The following is a 19,205-nucleotide window of genomic DNA, read 5'->3' on the forward strand; positions in this document are numbered from 1 at the left end:
TTGGTTTATCACATGAGCTAACATTTTTCTAACAAAATGATCAGCTCCATTTATCTAGTATATGGTTAGAGCATATTTTTCTGAATGCACAGGAATGGCAAAAAGTTATTTTTTAGTAACATCTAATTTATTATTTCAGATAGTCACTTTTTGACTCAATATACCGATTCCTCGGTCTAATATTAAATAAGTATTCTAAATCGTCGATCTTTCAAAATGTCGGTATAAGTCTTTGGTATGACTACTATATCCAAACAAACGCTTTTTTTTATTGGTAAATAGAGTTATTGGAATACGTACCGATTATATTGTGCCAAGTTCTAGTGAATATTACAACTGATAACCTTACCTTATAGATTAATGTAATTGTTGTTGTAAGACTTCATTAAAAATACTTATATATATGCAAACCGATCTATTTAAATTAACATTGAAAATATATTTTTTATCGTATTTAATGAAAATACAAAGAAGAAAGGTATAGTATGTTAAAATAAAGACAATTCTATTTTTATCTTTATTCTAAGAAATACAGATATATGCAATCCATAAGTTATATAAATGTTACTGAGCAACCTTAGAGAACCGAGGTTTATTTATCGAAATTTAAGAAATTTTACAGAATTTCTATTTTAGTTTAGCTTGAGGAGAAAACAATATTAGAAAGTTTTAAGGATATAGGGTGTGCAACTTTTTTAAGAGACAAAAAAATAAATATAATAGTATGAACATATGTTAACATATGTAGGACAGATTGCATGAGATAGAGGAATTGATAGAATAATACTTGGGAAAAGAGGTAATCAAATATTTGGTTATAATATTGATTATAATTGATTATAATAATGATTGAATTGATTATAATAATGATTATAATCGTTTATTTGTCAAAATTAACAATAAAATACAGAAAAAATATATGAATAAAGAATGACAGCTTTTGGAGACTGCTGAAGTGGAACACAAATGGATTGAACTACTATTATTTTGTTCTGAAATATCGAATATATTATTATTTTATATATTAATATAAATATATAAATGAACTCAAACCAAATATTGTTTAAAAACAATGCATTTTGTAATGGAAGTTCCAGTCTATTTTACTCCTATTGTAATGTCTCTTAAGAGTAAGAGACAGGGTCTAGGGTAAGTCAATTCTCGGTTATGTGAAATACATTGCAAAAAATAACAGTTCTTGCTTTTGGGTATTAAGATACTGTTGATTGAAATATTAATTGTATATTTGCATTTTAAGATACTTAAGAAAAAACCCAAAGTACTTCACTTAAACTTGCATAATCTTATATATTTTTAACCCTCCTTTACAGAGTGGAGAATATTCTCAGTGATAATATTTTACCTCTGATTTTTTCCCTATTTTTAATAAAACTATTTTTATAGGATAGTTATTATCTTCTACTGAAGATAAATGACTTTTTATTTAGTTCAATTTTTTATTGTTTTTGTGATGTACTCTTTGCAAAAATAAATTTTATTTTTTTAAAGATGTTAGATACCGGAAAGACATTTTATGATAGTCTAACCATATTAGAAAGAGAATTGATATTAAATTATTTTTAGATTAACTTTAAAATAGTAGAAAGTAGTTTTCATGAGAATTTTTCACAATTAAATATCGAAAAATATTTCTCCATTAGAAATTCACGAGAGTTGCGGTAATTCATTCGTTTTATTCTTTTGACCTAAAAGATATTTAATGTCTTCTAAGGTTTCGAAATACTGGCCAGTTTCTCGATTAAGAACATTAATTCTCTTTATTTAAGTACGGTTATTTTTATGACTTCAATGAAGTTTTTCGATGTAAAAATGGACACTATTCATGATTTAATTCAAGTTTTATTTTACTTTAGAATAAAATAGTGGCATTATTATTTTTTTTTGATAAAAATAAATTAATTTAAATTTAGAAAAAAACATTTACGTAAGTCTTAGCAGCGCTTTAAGTGAAAAGTATTTGGGTTAGAACTAAATTAAAGTTGATAATTTTGTCACTATACCGCTGTCTTTCTATTCAAAAACATGTGAATCACTTGGGTAAAGTATTTAATTATAATTAAAGTGTAATCAATTATATGATGCAATAAATGAATAAAATTATTTTTAAGAAAATTTAGTAATTTTAATTGAAGTATCAACATCGTTTCAACAAAATATTTCATACAAATAAAAGAATTAGTTATACTATATTAGATTAGAGTTAAACATCGAGATAGACTTTAGACACATAGTGAGTTCTAATTTTTATATATTTCAAACTATTCACAAACAAAGGGTGTATTCAGTTTATTAAAATGATTCCAATTCGATTGCAATAGTCAAAACCACAGAAACTACTTATAGGTAATTTTAAATATGATTGTCATCAATTTTAACAGCCTAAGAAAAAAATTATTCATAGATTACATGGGTTTCTATACACCAATGATCAGAAAGAACTGCAGCCTTGTAGTGTTCATGCGGTCTCGTTTGATGAGTTCCGATGATCTATGTTTATTATAGGTGAGCCATGTTTACCTGGAAGTTGCACATGTCTTAAGTGCTTTCCATATGTTATTGGCAAGTTGCAGAAAGTAGAAGAAGGTACTTTTCTTAATGGTCTCTAGGGTAATATAAGTTGGTACTGCCAGGGACACATCCATGGAAGTACCAGAGCGGGCTAAACTGTCAGCTTTCTCGTATATATGGCCACATGTACTCTATATGCAAAATAACTTACGAAATTGGAGAGATAGTCAAACACAGGTAGATTATTATAACGTACATTGGATCATGTTGAGCAGAAGCATGTGTTGCTTCTACAGTCCTCCTTTAATGTTTCCTTAACTTTGTGTCTTTTTTAAAACTTATTTCAGAAACGTTGACAAAGAAGTTCTGTCATATGTGAAGCTAATACGTTTTGTGAATTAAGTTCCAGATAAAACTATAATATAATATTCTACGACTGGCTCTGATTCCACTTTATCCATTTTATTTTATTGACACACTTTATTTTATTGATAAAAATTTACAACTACAATTCCGATACAATTAAAATATTCTACATTAAAACGAGAAGATTGGCAAAATAATATTCTTGATATTTGCACTTAGCAAATAACTCTTACACAGATGGTTTGTAATTAGACAACAAAGTTGAGTTTGGAATTTCGTCAGTAAGAAATACATCTAAATCTAAACACAAATTACCAGACAATGCTTACTGTATAAAAGACATATATCAGAAACCGGTGTAAGATTCTTTACTGATAACTAAGCAACTTTAAGAGATATGACCTATCCTATCCTTAGTCCGGTGCTAGCCTGATCTCTCCAACAACATACGTATCTTCTGGATATCAAAATATAGTGACTATTAAACCTATATAGGTTGTAATATATAAGTATAGTTCTAATTTAAAATAGGTTATAATATAAACTATAACTAATGTCAGTTATTTTCTTAATATTTACATATTAATCAATGCCTGTAAATCTATAAGACATTCATCTTTCCTCAAAGAGAAACAAATGAAGCAGGAAACTAAGACAACTTGTGCCATGGCTAAATAAATTCGGCTATACGTAAAGCAAAAAACGGCAATATTATACCTTTTGTAATAGGTTATTGGGTAATTGTCAGAATTCACAGAGACTTACAGACGATTTATTTGACTTCTGCAAAGACTTTCATTTATTAAGATCTCATTTATTGCCCAAATGCAATAGTTCGGCAAGAAACAGAGCTAGAATGCTTGGATAATCCCTTTCTGAGAACCTCGAAAAACTATTAGAAACTGAAATTGGAAGTCTAACCAAATTTTTAAAGAAATTAATAAAAAATATCCACGTACCCCTATGTACACTATAGTATATCAGATATTTACTTATTAATACATGCCTGTAAAGCTACGATACACTTATTTATATAGTACAATATTGTAGCAATATAGTACAACTTGTGCCAAGATTGAACAAATCTGGACAAAATCAGTCCCAGCTTAAATTTCAGGAATACATAGAGACATTGTCTTCTAACTAGCTATCTTTGTGGGTTTCGCTAAGAAAAAGAGTAAGAACAATCAAGCTCTGATCAATTATGCTGATTTCCAGTGTTTAATAGAAGCAGAGCTAGAATTTTTGGAGAAGAAGTTTTTTAAGAACTACAAAGAGCGGGACTCTATTATTCTCAAAACACTCTGGTTAATGTTACTCTGATAGCTCTTGAGTTTATTTTAAATGTATTATAAAAACCGTTTAGAAAACTGAATTAACAGAAGGTGGTACATATATATAATAACATGTTTAAGCCGTTAAGAAAACCAATTCATCAAAAGGTGGTACATCATATAATAATATTGTTAAAATTATTCTAGTCACTCCTGAATTAGAATCATAATAAACATGTACCTTTGAAGGTGAATCTTTGAAACACCAAATCACTAAGTAGTGGGACATCTACCTCCTGTTAGGGTAATCTAGAACAAAAGCACTAGGGAAACGCAACGGTCGGAGTGTAGTCTGTCGGATTTTCGCCCTTAAATCTAAATCTAAATCCAAGTAACTCGAAAACTGAACTATTTCGAGGTAGACATAGTAGCAAAATTTCTTCAGATTATTGATATTAACTAAAATTCGTTATCAATTGCAATGTCCGAGAAATCGAAGAGTTCTCGTCTTATTTATCAAGTAGAATATCTAGAAAACATCATTCCAAAAGTCAGCAGTGATATACAAAAATGTAACTTTGTAACAACTCAGTTATGATGTCGATAATAAAAAATTATTGTTTATACTAAACGCAAATAGCTTCTATGTTATTTTTCTAAATTTACAATAAAGAAGCCATAGAAATTGTTCGTTTAGCTTCGTTTCTGCCCAAAGAGACTGCCGTGCAACAGATTTCGTGCTGCATGTGTGCACAAAATGAAGCAAAACTGTTATTAAATCAAGAAGAATGAGCGGCCAATGGGTTTTTCTATAAATACCGCAGCTTAAAGTAAGGAAAACTGAAGACTCAACTGAAACTTTAGTTGGCGAAGCGGAACGTGAATGCAGTAAACCGCATTGTCCATATTATGGACATTTGATGGCTTACCAAACTGTAACGTAGTACTGCACACATCGATACGAAGACGTCTATTTTGTTATTTTTACCAGAATGCCAAGCAACAAGTGCACTGAAAGCACTGAAGTGCATTTGCCACAAGTATTTGTGCCATTCGCGGTTGGCAGTGGAGTGTGCAAAGGTGTGGCTCTGCCTTGTAGTGGTACTTAACCTTGGTCATGGAAATATTGCCAGAATGCCTGAATATTTTGCACTCGTAAAAGAAGAGCAAGCAAAAGACATGCAAAGTCAAGTGGAAGTCGAAAAAACTAGAGCGGGTGACATTCTTTCCATGTTCTTGGAGCTGGTGTAGAGAAGAGGAAATGTTATTCACACTGGCTTGCGTTACGCTTAGTTAATCATTTAAAATCTTCTTCTGTATATATTAAGATTACATTGTTCGGAAGATACATTTTCCAGCTTAAATACACAAAAATGTCAACATGATACGAGGGCACTTATTTACTTTTTAAATTTCTGTTCCATTTGCTTTGTACTGCAGTTACTTATTCAACAAAGTTTCAACAAAATTTCTCCCAAGCTTTGATTTATTATTTCAGAGGAACATTTGCATTTTACTCAGCAGCACTTGACTGCCGGTTTAGGTAATTGATATGCAGCTGAAATCTACGGGCATTAGAATGTCAAGCGATTGTAAGCAGGTCAACGACACCGCAAAGTCATTAAAGCAAAATTACTGTCCTTAAGTAAATTAATTCACCGTACAAGAAAGCCATTTGCCAATTTGCGATATTTAATTTCAATTCAGTTTTCTTACCTTAATTTCTAATTTCTAAATGATTCAACTGGGAGTTTTTTTCTTAAAGTGTCTTTCTCTATTTGTAAATGAGACTGAACTTTATATTCATTCAAGCAGCGCAAGATAATCAAACAATTTAGACAATAATCGACATTTAAAGCATTTAAAAAAGGTTCGTTATCTCCGCTCTTACACTCTATTTCCTTAATAAGAAATTGGTTTCATTATTATGGTGGTACTAGGTTAGTAGGGCTAGTAAAATATAGTTTGACGTTTTGAAACACATAAGCACCTTTAATCATAAATTTATTTCAATATGCAGAAGTCTTGAATTCATTGAGAGTCATTAGTCCTGGTCTTATGAGTGGGGTTCTTCACTCCATCAAAAAAAGGTGATATATCAATTAAGCCATTTTGTTGAGTCCTACCTTTAACGAAGTGTTATCATTATAATTCAGTTAAAGGTGACGATAAAATTTATCTACAAAAATGACAAAAAATCTTCTTCTGGTACATATATGCGTTGTGTGTATGCCGCATCGGTTGCTGGGGACTATAGATACCTTTGGAACTTTCAAGGATTTTTCTTTCATTTAATATATTCACATTGAACTTAATATGTTTTTAAAATTTATTTTAAGTTTTTTATTTAAACTACAATCGACATATGTTGTAATTTCCTACTAATAACTTAATTTTCCTCAATTTACTTCCTCAATTCTGTCTCGTAAGTGAGCTGAAATAACCTCATGACTGCTTTTGAAACGACTTATGTATCTTATTTCGTTTCGGATTTAATTGGTTTGAGCATTTATGCTTCCCAGTTAACTGAATAATTGAAATGGTTGCATAATTGCGGCCACGCCTATTTAAATGAATTACTCTGAATTTAAATTCATAAGCCATCCAAAATTAGTTCAAGTACGTGTTGCAAATAAAAACTTAACTATTTTTATTGCTGCTGTTATTTTTCTTGTTTTTTGTTGTTGTTTTTGGTTTAAATAATAGCAACAGTAGCGGCCGTTTTGTTATTACCTCGGCAATAATTTTTAAAAATTATATCAATTACGATTTTGAACAGCGTTTAACTATTAAGGTCACAACCTCAGATACTTTGTTTCCATACTCGCATTGTATGGCGAAGAGAAAAGTCGAAAATGTTTTGGATTTCGGATTTCTTTACTGTTGAGTGAACAGAAGAAAGCCTAAATAATCTCATCTCATTAAGTTTGAGATTAAGTGGGCAAAATTGGCAAAAGGCTTGACTGCAGAAAGAAACTTACCGGCGACTGCCTTCACTCCATCCTAAACGCTGGCCTTATCAGATTTTTAATTGCGCAGATACTTTTACTGAACCGTCGGATTAATTGGTAAATGAGTTGCTCTCGCTGTTATGCGCTTATCATTTTCCGCTGAGTTATAAATCAAAGAAAACTCTTACTTTTACTTTTTTAGTTTTTTCCAACTTTTTGCTTCGCAAATGCCGGTGTTTATGTTATTATTTTCTGTTTTTTTTTTTTGAAATAAAATGGACAGTTGCTTTTCTTCGACAAATTCACGTTTGATTAATTGTTTTTTAAAAATGGCAATGAGTTTTAATTTTTGTTTGTTATTAATTACGCGGGAAAATTTTTTCATCTTTCTGGTTTTTTCACTATCTGGGAACCAATATTTCTGTAAAGGCTGGGGAAAATATTCGTCCATAAAGTACGAGTATTAGTTTCATTAATTCCAAATGTGAAATTGTGTCCCATAATTTATACAATTTTAGGATATAATTTATTTATAATTTTTCATTACTGCCATATCTCCATGTTTTTCTTTTTTTCATATTGCTTTTATAATTTGTTTTCCAGTTATATTAATTTTAAAATAACTACTAAATAAGTAAATAAGCGATGTATGACTATGACCTCTTTAGTCGTCTGTGAGATGTTTGAGAGAAAAAAAGTCAGTTTAACTCTTCAATGATATTCTATCTAATAGTAAAATTTGTACTTCACATAAGTTACTACTAAAGTGCTAGCAGTTGTTTGCTACTACATTTTTAGGGAAACCGATCACTTTAATTCATTTGTTGCTATCCGCATCGTTACGAATATTGACGAAATTTTCATCGATAAGAACTGCCGTCTCAATATTCCAATTTATTTTTTTAGTTAGCTTTAAGATACTGCAACGAAAAGGGTTGATACCTACATAAGCAATGCTATACAACGAGGTTACATCTGGTCTTTAATTAAAAATAAGCGATTTTTTCGATTCTGGAAACTCTCTTTTAGGTTAGCAGTTTTATGAGATCTGTGTTAAATGTCAAATGACAATATCTGCGTTTGCTGATAATCATGCAAATGTTCTTTGAATAACTAGAAGTTTATTCTGTAATATCTATAATTGAATAAATATTAGTTTGAGGATTAATTAGGAAAATCTTTTTAATTAGAAAAGTGACTAATGCAGTTGATAGGCGTTTCATCATACATTTAAACTTTTTATAATTTAGGTTAAATTAGGTTATCACGTCTAGTCTAAGGATTCACTTAAGTCTGGTTGACCATTTTGTTACTGTATAAACCTCATAGATTTAATGATTAAACGGTAATTCCGAACCGTTAATATAGTATAAGATAGAGGTTCAATTATTCACTATTACTAAGGTGAGTCATACTTGTCGTGAAAGGTGAATAAAATCTATAAGGCTCTATCTTGTACTATTTTGAAGTTTAACTGGTAGCAAGGGCAGTTTCACTTATCACACCTCACCAGAAATGAAATGTGGTACCACTCGATCCGATTCATCAGTATCATGGGATACACAACTTCCCTTCTCCTTGGTTTCGTAAAGGAGAGTAGTGGTGTCTGTGGTTAATACGTAAAGTTTCGAAAAAGAGTGTGGAAATGTATGTTTTAACTTAATATTTAAATCCATTTAAAACTAAAGGAACTGCAGAGGTTTAGATGTGCCTCGCTTCTTAAGAATGAGATGGATATATTCAAACATAAAACTTCAATTGGTACAAGTGGAGTTCTTTCTAATGGGACATTTATAGGTGCATTACCTTCATATGTGTGTTGAGAATATCGTAGAGTTAGGATTTTATGGCACGTGAGCACGTAAAGCGAGTAGGACTAATAATATAAGATAATCTTTAATATAATATTGATGAAGATCCTTTATAAATTATAAATTATATTTAACCTACACTATAACTACTTTGCAAAAAGACAAAACAAATGTGAAACATTTCCAAATTTCAGTAAGTGTTTTTAAATTGGTTTGACTGGAATAATTTGTATCTTTATTCTAAAACATTCAAGTTGTGCAATCACTTGAAGAACTAGTGTTGTGAATTCCAAATATATTTTTGGAAATTCTTTTAACCAGAGATATTAAGATGTTGTTGAGATGTATTTATTTATTTATTTTAATTTATTTTTTTTAACAAACTAATTAATTATTAAGCAAGATGTTGAATTGAAAGGTGCCTGTTTGGAATTTATTTTCCTGACCTATTTTATGAAGTAACTTTTAATAAAGACAATTAAGTAGGTTAGGTTAGGTTCAGATGGCGCGTACTGACAGTTGTCAGCACTTCCACTTGGAGGCAAATATTGCCCATTGTGATGCCCTCAAAATATTTTGCTGGGAGAGGCGAATTGCTACCCTTTGTTATCATTGTTAAACCATTGGGTTTTCAGATGAAGTTAAGGAGATCCGATGAGTTTGCTTTCGTTATCTCTTCCAAGCCAGTGAAAAAGCGATCCTCAAGACATTGAAATCGCGTAGTCTGAAGTCCCGGAGAAAGACACAGGTAATTTCTGTATAATCCACTTGTTGGAATACGCCACCGTTGGAACATAAGCGCAATGGCACAGTGCCCTGCTAGTACTCCAGTAAGCACACGAACTGCAGGATTTTTGTAGCCTAAAAGGCTTTTCGTTTTATTAAGACAATTAAGTAAGATACTTTTATAGTATCACTCATGTTTCTATTTTGGTAAATTTTTTATGATCAGACAGATTTTTGAAAAGAAACTTTGAGAAGAAATATCCATTTAAAGAAAGTCATAAATAAAATAAGTAATAATAAAATTTTTAAAAACGTTTTTGTTACTCAATATTAACAAAAAAGTTCAGTTTTAATTTTGTTGAAACTCATCAAATTTTAATTTTATGCAATTAGTCCAGACTTAACCATAAACTTAACCATACTCGTATATCTTCTATTTAAATACATCGTTTTTCAATATTCACTGCGATTTTCAATTCATGTAAAATTTTGCATAATTTGCTGCTGATTTTGTTGGAAAGTCATAAATTGTGGTCAGTAAGTTGTTAAAAGCAATGCAATAAAGCACGGCAGTGCAATTACTGCACTAAATAAACACCAACAACACAATCAACACAGCACAGAGAAGAAACTGAACAATTTCTCGGAACGCATTGGAGGCAGATATTTTCATTTTCACATAAACCCGCCACAACAAGCAAAAGTATGAAAAATGAAAAGTGTCGAGCGCTGGAAAGGAAAAGTGGAGAAGTTAAGTCGTTGGTTGCATGGCAAATTTTGATATGGTTTTCTTTCGGCTTAGTTTGTAGCCTTAACATGTCTGCAAGTGGCCATAAAAACTTGACGACTACTCAGTCGGATTGGACCTCAAAATGCAAATATGTGCAATTTGCTTAATGTGGAAAATTCCCCACTTCTCCTCTGATCAGCGATTTTGTGAAGTGTGAAGATTTTAAGCTTTTATCTGCTTTTTTGTTTTGTTATATAAAATGTTTCAAACACTTTTTAGATACACATTTCTCAAAGGCAAATGTGCAGGTTTATAAAATCTAAAATTATCAAAGAAATTTTGATGAACTGGATGCTGTTTCCGCATTTCTGAAAAACGCATTTGGTAAGAAAATAGGTGAGTTTTATTATTCTGATACGTAGCGTGAGGGCGTTGGGTCGGCATTAAGGAAGGTAGGTATAAGAAGTGGAAGAGTCTTTCGGAGTGAAAAATCCTTACGGAGGCAAATCGGCATTATTAGTTCATAGTGAGTACTATCAATACTTACTATACTTGCTACGTGGATATGTGATACGTGTATCATATGTATGATGTAATTTCAACAGATTTGTACGTTAAAGTAGAAACTATGTATACCTATATGTAGTACTTCTGAAAATATAGTCGTCAAGCGAATTATAATTCCAAACTGAAAGAACATATAATATAATAACTTCGGTTTGCTTGGTGTTTATGGACCCATAAATTGGCGTTAACGATTGAATGATTTCATGGTACCAAACTTATTAGGCCATTTGGATGGCAACAGTGGTAAAGTTATTGCCAACATAAGATATAAACTGACGAAAATTGAGTTTCTACGTCGAATTTTATTAAAGCTATCTGTAGCATTCTGTATTGGTACCATTCAATCATTACTGACGTTTGTGACAACCAAAACATGTTACATATATAATTATATTAACAGTCATGATCTCAATAATAAAACTGAAATCTGTTTTGTAGAATACTATGTCTGGTCTATACTTCTATATTTCCATGGAAACCTGAAATTTGAAAACTGAAATCTGTTTTGTAAAATGCTATTACTGGTCTATACCTCTATATTTCCATGGAAACTTGAACTTTGAAAGTTGCTGATTTTAAAAAGTTCCAAACATTTGACTTATTGATTTTTTGGAGAATTCTCAAAATTCTATAGACGGATCATGTTAGAAATAATGAAGTTTCACGAAGAATGATATAAAAAGAAAGCCTACTTAGGAAATATTATGAGAAATTCAAGATATTAGGTAATTCATATAAAAAAATCATGAGAACAAATGGCATCGTCAGGGACCTCAACATTGACCCGATCAAAAAATACATAAAGAATAAAGCACTGAAATTATTAGCAAAAAACTGACAGACTTACCAACACCGCGTTATCGAATCTCAGAATGGTTACAGGCTCATCGGGGAGGTATGCAAATCTGCGGTCAATTATTGCTTAATCTGATGAAGTGATAAACAATAATCCAGTCAAGACGCAGAGAGTGGTTTTGAAGAAACCTTAATAGAGAGTAAAAGTGCTCAAGTGCACTGACTCAACTGGCTTCTACATAAATAATAATATTTATTCGGAAAATAGATTCTTTCGTCATAACGGATGTTAGCAATCAAAATAATATAGTCGCTTTTGGTATTTTTAGTTGCTATCTATTTATAGCTTCGATTTATATATAGTAATATTAAATTGTTGGATAAAAAATGAAATTCATGATATTCATTTTAATGTTTTGTATTGATTCTCTATATGAGTTGTGTCTAAGTTTCAATTGTGTTGTTATTTGTAGTTGTATTTGCAATCTTTTTAAGCTTTGAGGTTCTGGAGTATTACTCTAGATACTTGTGGAATATTATTAAAATTAAATTCTCTTTAACCAAATAAATCGTGCGTATTTATAGAAAATTACTCGAAGTATCAGTTTATGTTAATGAAACGTGCCGGCTTGCCTTCCTAACACTTTGTGAAAATATTATGTCACTGAGTTCGTTTTTATCTGTTGAACAATGAAAAGTTCACGGCATCTCTGAAAGCCATTTAAACGTACTCGTATAATTTAATTACATGTTAATAATATCTAATAAAAGCGAGCTGGCACTTGTAGTTGATGGGTGTTAGTGGCTCATAAAGCACGTTTATGAGCTGCCGAAAACAGCCATTAATGATGTAAGCGGTGAAGTGTCAACATAAATCTCAATTAAATTACGGTTAAGCGAAGCGATTACTGTGCCAGGCAAGGCGACGGCCGCTTTGGTGGCCAACTTCAACTTCAACTTCAGCTTCAGCTTCAACTGCAATTCCAACTTCAATTTCACTTTCCGGCGAAAGCAACGCCTATGGTCGCAACAGGCATGTCTGATTCTTCGAAAAAAACTGAAGCGGTGCAAAATGTAAAAGTATAACACCTGCATTTGTCCGGCCAAAGGAAAGTAGAGTTCATGAAACTCATAAACGAATTACTTAATTTGGGTTCGACGTAATGGCACAGCTCGAGTGAGATACTTTCGTGCACGTTGTAAAGCGAATCATGAAATACGAGTAGAATCACAAAAGACCAGTAAAAATTTAAATAATTTTAAACTAGAAAATATATTTTATTTAATTTCGTATAATTTATTCTGTATATAAATGTTAAGCCTCATTGAAATTCAGAATTCTCTAAGAATATTGCTTAATAAATTTCTGCTTTAATCGCTTCTCAAGTTGCCAATGAGGTTGTTCTGTATTGTTCAGCTAAAAAACGTTTTGAAATAAAAGAATCTGAAGAAATTCTTATGAAAAAATAATTTTTTTTAAAATGCCAATGTTTTTATGGTTTCAGTGCGATTTTTTATTTTTTTCTATTCCAGCGCTGATTCACCTTTCCGATTGACTGGCGTACTTAGTACCTGAAGAAAGGCCAGACCAATTTTTCAAAACAGCTGAAATTGCAGAAATTGCAGTTTGACTTTGACTGGTACCGTTTACTTCTGCCTAATACCGCTTATAAAAATAAATAAACGCTCAGCTGTGTTTTACGGCCAGTGATTGGGCGATTAACGCCAGATTTAACGCGGTGGATAGCGGGAAATTTAAATGTAGCTTTTATTTTATTATCGAAATACAGTTGAAGATGTGATTATATTGAAGATTTTATGGAAAACCAGTTTAATAGCTTCAAGAGACGAAAATGTCTATTGGATTGAATTGACAGTGGGTGATATTCAAAAGAAACATATTATTTTTGCAAAATTAAAATTTCTGTTCTGGAAAAGGCTGATATTATCACTACTGTCTAGTCTATATATAGCAATATTTGCCGACGTTTTGAAGTTTATTTGACTTCTTCGTCAGGGCGGAGTAATATTACTACCCCTAAAATAAAAATTGCTAAGGAAACAGTAACAGGACAAATAAGTAATGGAACTCCAGTCCTTTTTACTTTACAGCAATACTCATAGTTGTCTACTTAAAAATCAATATTCACTTAATTATTAACTAAATTAATTAATTAGTTAGAGGAAAGCAGATTAAAAATTAAGTTATTTAAGCAACTTCCGATAAAATCAGTGGGTACATTTTGATACTTGGTATTCCATTCTATTTTCAACATGGAGATTCTTACGAATATGTTGTTTGTAAGCGATGAATTCTCTCGTCTTGGATGGGACCCCTTGATTTTCAAACTTTTCTGTCCCATTGTCCTAAAAGAAATGCTTTATTAAAATCTGCTTATAAAGTGGCGCGCCTGGAAGAAAGAAATCGCAATCATAAAACCATAAACACTTCTTAGATTAATGTCATTGTTTATGATGTTGAAGGCTACATTGAAAGCTGGGTCGAACTAGTATTGCTGTAAACAAATACCTCATTATAGTATGTGGGTATCTGAGTAGACCTTCAGATTTGATCGCGTTATATCGAAATTTCACAAATTGGGTTAGAAATTTCTAGCTTTAACTATATGCTCTCAAGATGTAGCACCCAACGACTCCGATTTCGTAATATGCGTAAATAATTAAGAGAAAGAAATTTAAAGAAAGGGTAAGCCCTTGCTCTTAAGATGTAGTATCCAACGACCATATCCGACTTCATAATGTGCGTAAATAATTTAGATTTAGAATTTAGATAATAATAATTTAGTTAGAAGAAGGTTACACTGAGCAATCAAAACTTCTGAAGTCATGAATATTTTAAGTCAATCTCATAAAAAAATTATTCTGTGAATATTTTATCTGTTTAAGCTCTAGAATAATGTTCTACATTCTAAAAATAATTTCTTTCTATTTTTATTACTCTCATATCTGAGCTAATAATAATAACTTAGTATACATACATATTTTGTATTCAAATTGTTGCATTAATTTATTTGCTTTATAAATCATAACTAAAATCATAACTTTTTTTGGTTTAAAAAAATTACTTTCGTATTTTCCAGATATCACAAAATTTTTTTTTCTTCAAAAATTCACGAAAATGGCTGAATCCAATGTTTTGGAGAACGAAAAGCCTACGTTAGTAAAAGTCTAAATTATTATTTAATTATATTTTTTTTATATATCATTATTATAACATCATTATTAATTACTTTTTTAGCAAAGGTAATAAAATTACAAAAATAGTTCACCAGCAGTATAGAGTTTTGGAGGATACAGCAGATGAAATAGCTACTCTTCCTCCAAAGAGTTATAATGAACAATTGAACAAATTGGCAGTAATGGATGTAAGTATCTTGTGGTATAAACTCATATAAAAATACCGATTGATTGTTAATAAAAATAACTACAAAAAAGGAACAGCTTAGTACTTTTTTGAAGACTGCAAAGAGTTTAATGAATGTGTATTTAGAAGATGTAAAGGAGTGGCGGGGAGTACTTAGGAAGGATACATCCATGCATCCAAAAATTGTGGAACTAATGAAAGAACGTAAAATCAGTACCACTAAGTCATCCACTAAGCCATCAAGCGACTTTACACCTCAAGCTGAGAACGAGAATGTCGAAGAATTAAATTAAACTCAATTCGTTGGTAAATAATTTTTTAAAAAAATACTTCATTTAAATTGATTTCTTTCTCCTAGCCTGTAACAACTTGAAATTGACATGGCCTTCCAAAATTTTTCAAATATTTTATAAATTTACATCTACTTATACGTCAATTGTAATGACGTAGGAAGGAGCACTGTAGAAGAAATCAATAACGACACGAAGTGCATTCTTGGTTTTATCATGAAAAAGACAAGTATTTTCTTTGAAAAAATTTGTAATCTATTAACTTATCTCACATTTTGAATTATATTGGAGAGATGCCTTCTCTCGTTCGTTATGCCAATCTTGTTCACTTACTAACATATTAAAGACCTAATAATAAATAGCGTAGAAAAAAAAATATGTTAAAAGAATTTAATTGACAGAGTAATTAGGATTTTACTTGAAAGAGACATATTTTGTTGGAGTATTTTTCCAACTAATCAGAAAATATATAGACAGTATACGTTACAAGTAAATTACTAATACTTTTTATTACAGTCCAGTCTCTGAGACTGTGAAATTAAGTTGGTTACAAAAGTGACAACTGTAATACTAGATAAAGTGCGGTCGTAAAGGAAACTGTTAATTAAAACCTGTCACTTTTTGTGATAGGTCAACAAAATTAAAGCTTACAATTTTTCCGTAACCGTATCAAGAGTGATGTGGACTATATATTACAAACATACAACTTTTGATCTTATTTATAATAATAAATCGAAAGTATTTAAGATATGTGGGCTCCAACAGAACTTTGTAATATACGACAGCATTGGATCAACCAGAGCCTGACCTACCGAAAGTCTTATAGAACATGATTACCTTAGTATTGCTCAAATATTTCTTTTTTTAATACATTCAACTGATTCTAATACGTCAAATTTTCTACACACTATTATAAGTAATGTGAAATCAAAAGGGTTATATTTTAGAAGGTTTCAATTTCCTTCCCTTTGACCCATCTACCTTAACTGTATTTTGAAAATGGTCTCAAAATTTTTTTATCATTTAACTGGATAATAGGACATTGATATTATAACAATCGATGCACAAGGAAAATCAACATCCTAATCATCGCGCTATTTTCTAAATCAATAGCTTATAGTAGTAGCTAAAATGGAGTTTCGTGGTTACTATTTGTTTGAAAATAATATTTGACATAATAATGTCCAAGGCCAATGAAATTAGGGATATTTTAAAATCTAATGGATTTGTTATATGAAGAGAGTACTATTGGGCTATTAATATAAATAAATCATAATGAATTTGAATTCATCATGAATGTTCTCATGAAGGATAATCATAGTTAATATATACGACAACTAATGTTATGTCTACATAATGTATATACATCTATATAAAAAGTATATAACATATAGAATACTCGAATATAATGTAATGCGTCTTGTATAGTAAATGATTGTTCTTTTTTTAATTATGGAACTGTCTTTTGATAGTCAATGGTACCTAATGAACTATCTTAAAGGTTTAGTGTGATAAGTTTTATTGTGAATAGTGCAGTTTTTATCTTTTTTATATATTTTTTTAATTCTAATAAGGAACTACGAATTTTAATAAGCTATTCTAATCAATACTCGTATTAAATATATTGAAATCATTGTAAAAAGATAGATATAATTGTAAAACGAAAACCATTTTCTTCATCTGAACATGTAGAAATTCTTTCGACCTTTTTTGGCTTGTCAGATCTGACTTTATAAAGTCTATGCGAATGTCTACACAGGAGACCTTTTGGCTGAGTTTTTGATTGCTTGAGTTTGGACTGCACCCAAAGTGAAATATTAGAATAATAGCTTTTAACTCTATTGTAATTAGGATCTGCTTGCTAAGAAACAATCTGCTTTTCATCGAACAGTCTAATCTTTGGTATAAGACTTGTTTGTGTTATAAGTGCTCTGTTAAGGACGCAGAGCTACTGCTGTTTTCAAGGTATCGTAATTTTTTAAATTTATTTATATTTATAATATAGTATAATATATGTTAAAAATCTTTTATATTGAAGTTGGTTAATATTTTAAAAATATAAAAACTTTGTTGTTCAAATGGTGTTTCTGATTGGTAAAGCTGGATTCAATATAAATTTACTCTCGATCTGTTAAATTGTGTTGTCAAATCAAATATTATTATATATATTATATTACCCTATATATTATATTTTATTACTATTATATTCTATTATTATATTATAATGTTACTTTAAAAATATATGATTGGACAACAAAATTTAACAGATCGAGAGTAAATTTAGGATAAATCCAGCTTTACCAATCAAAGTAATCTAACATTTATGTAGTAGTATCAGTAGACATTTATATTTTTCATAAATACATATATCGAAAGAAATCACAGTTTACCTGTCAAATCATATAAAACAGTTGTTAATTTCAGGGTAAGCTTGCTACTATGGCAAAATATCTAGAGCATTGTAAATAAATGTGGAGTGTTCTGAATTTTGCTCCAGACTAACCGATCGAAAACGCCTTAAGTAAAAAGTAAATTTAAAATTTTTTATTTTTGAATTTTTGTCAATTTCGCCCACTGTTGTTTTTGATTCTGTCTTGAAAGCAATTTATTCAAATATTTTTATAGCATTTTTCTAAACAAGGAATTGCCGTTTTATTTATTACAAAACAAAAATCTGTAAAGAAGTGGTTGACATGTTCAACGGAAATTTCTTTTGACTACGGAGCAGCTAATTCCAAATCTACTACATCAACGAAGCCAAATGCATGCTGCTTCAATAGATCAGCGGATATGAGCACCTGAGTAATGGCTACCAGTTAACAACAAGAAAAACAACCTTGTCTGCGGATGGATGGATGGATGGGATGGGAGCAAAAAGAACTACAATCGAAGCGCAGGTGAGCCATTCAAATGAGATAAGAAAAGAATTATGCAGCTTGTTTATGTTTATAGCTGCCATTGAAATCCGTTCTTCTAGTCATGCAACAGTTGCATAGACGCTAGAGCATAGATACTTGTGCATAGATACACGTACATAGATACTCAGTTATATAATGCATAGTGCGCAGGGGGATATGGTGAAGGCAATGAATGATACACACCTCTGAAACTGCTTTGGTTGGAGTTTATTGATGATGAAGAATTTCCGGAATTTATTTTGTGGTTGATTTAACGGACAAACTAATAAATTCACGTAATTACTATTGGAGAAGTCGAAGAAGCAGCTGAGTGTAGAGTGCTTAGCTTGTAGCCAGCAGTGCTTGTTGCTGCCGGTGCGGTTAATGAGCGTTCCGTGGCGTTGATTGCGGCAGTGCAAGAATCCGTTGTTGCCAATTAAATTTTATATGAATTTTTGTGAGACGCGGAGCGGGAAACTCTAAGACTCTTAAATTCTTGTGAAGCTGGAAACTCTTTTGCATTGAATCACAGCGGCGACGTTTGAATTGCTTAGGAATTCTTTGGCCATTAATTAATAAAGAATTCGCTTAAATTAAACGAAGTTTTGCTGTGATTAAACCTAAACATGTGCAAATTACAGAAATTATTTTAATTTTAAATTTTTAATTACGAAAAAATTTCAACAAAACAAATTTTATCAATAAATTTTTATAATTTTTTATTATTTAAGTTTAAAACGCGGTCAAAAGTTTATGTTTAATTTTGTATTTTTTTTTATTTATTTTTTTAATAATTTTTTTTTCTTCTATTAGTTTTGTTGCTTTAAGCGCTGATTTTTTTATTTCACAAAGACACACCGACGAACGCACGCGTCATTAAAATA

The 19,205-nt window shown here is 30.7% G+C and overlaps 2 protein-coding genes across 5 annotated transcripts in view; both read left to right on the top strand.

The window, feature by feature from the left end:
• The window catches only part of LOC119686161 (filamin-C), a 585,474-nt gene that overhangs the window by 515,803 nt on the left and 50,466 nt on the right, over nt 1–19,205 (top strand). The window lies entirely within an intron of this gene.
• Nucleotides 14,818–15,800, top strand: LOC119686166. Of its 2 annotated transcripts, none has more exons than XM_038100666.1 (4): nt 14,818–14,926; nt 15,009–15,135; nt 15,206–15,440; nt 15,493–15,800. In XM_038100666.1, the coding sequence occupies exons 1-3, from the start codon at nt 14,889–14,891 to the stop codon at nt 15,425–15,427; spliced, it is 387 nt and encodes a 128-aa protein (XP_037956594.1). In that variant the 5' UTR covers nt 14,818–14,888; the 3' UTR covers nt 15,428–15,440; nt 15,493–15,800. The 2 variants fall into 2 exon arrangements, with proteins under 2 accessions (XP_037956594.1, XP_037956595.1); XM_038100667.1 differs by having other exon boundaries at nt 15,212–15,440.

This window comes from Teleopsis dalmanni, chromosome 2 (genome assembly GCF_002237135.1).
Source record: "Teleopsis dalmanni isolate 2A chromosome 2, ASM223713v2, whole genome shotgun sequence".
NCBI classification, from domain to species: Eukaryota; Metazoa; Arthropoda; class Insecta; order Diptera; family Diopsidae; genus Teleopsis; species Teleopsis dalmanni.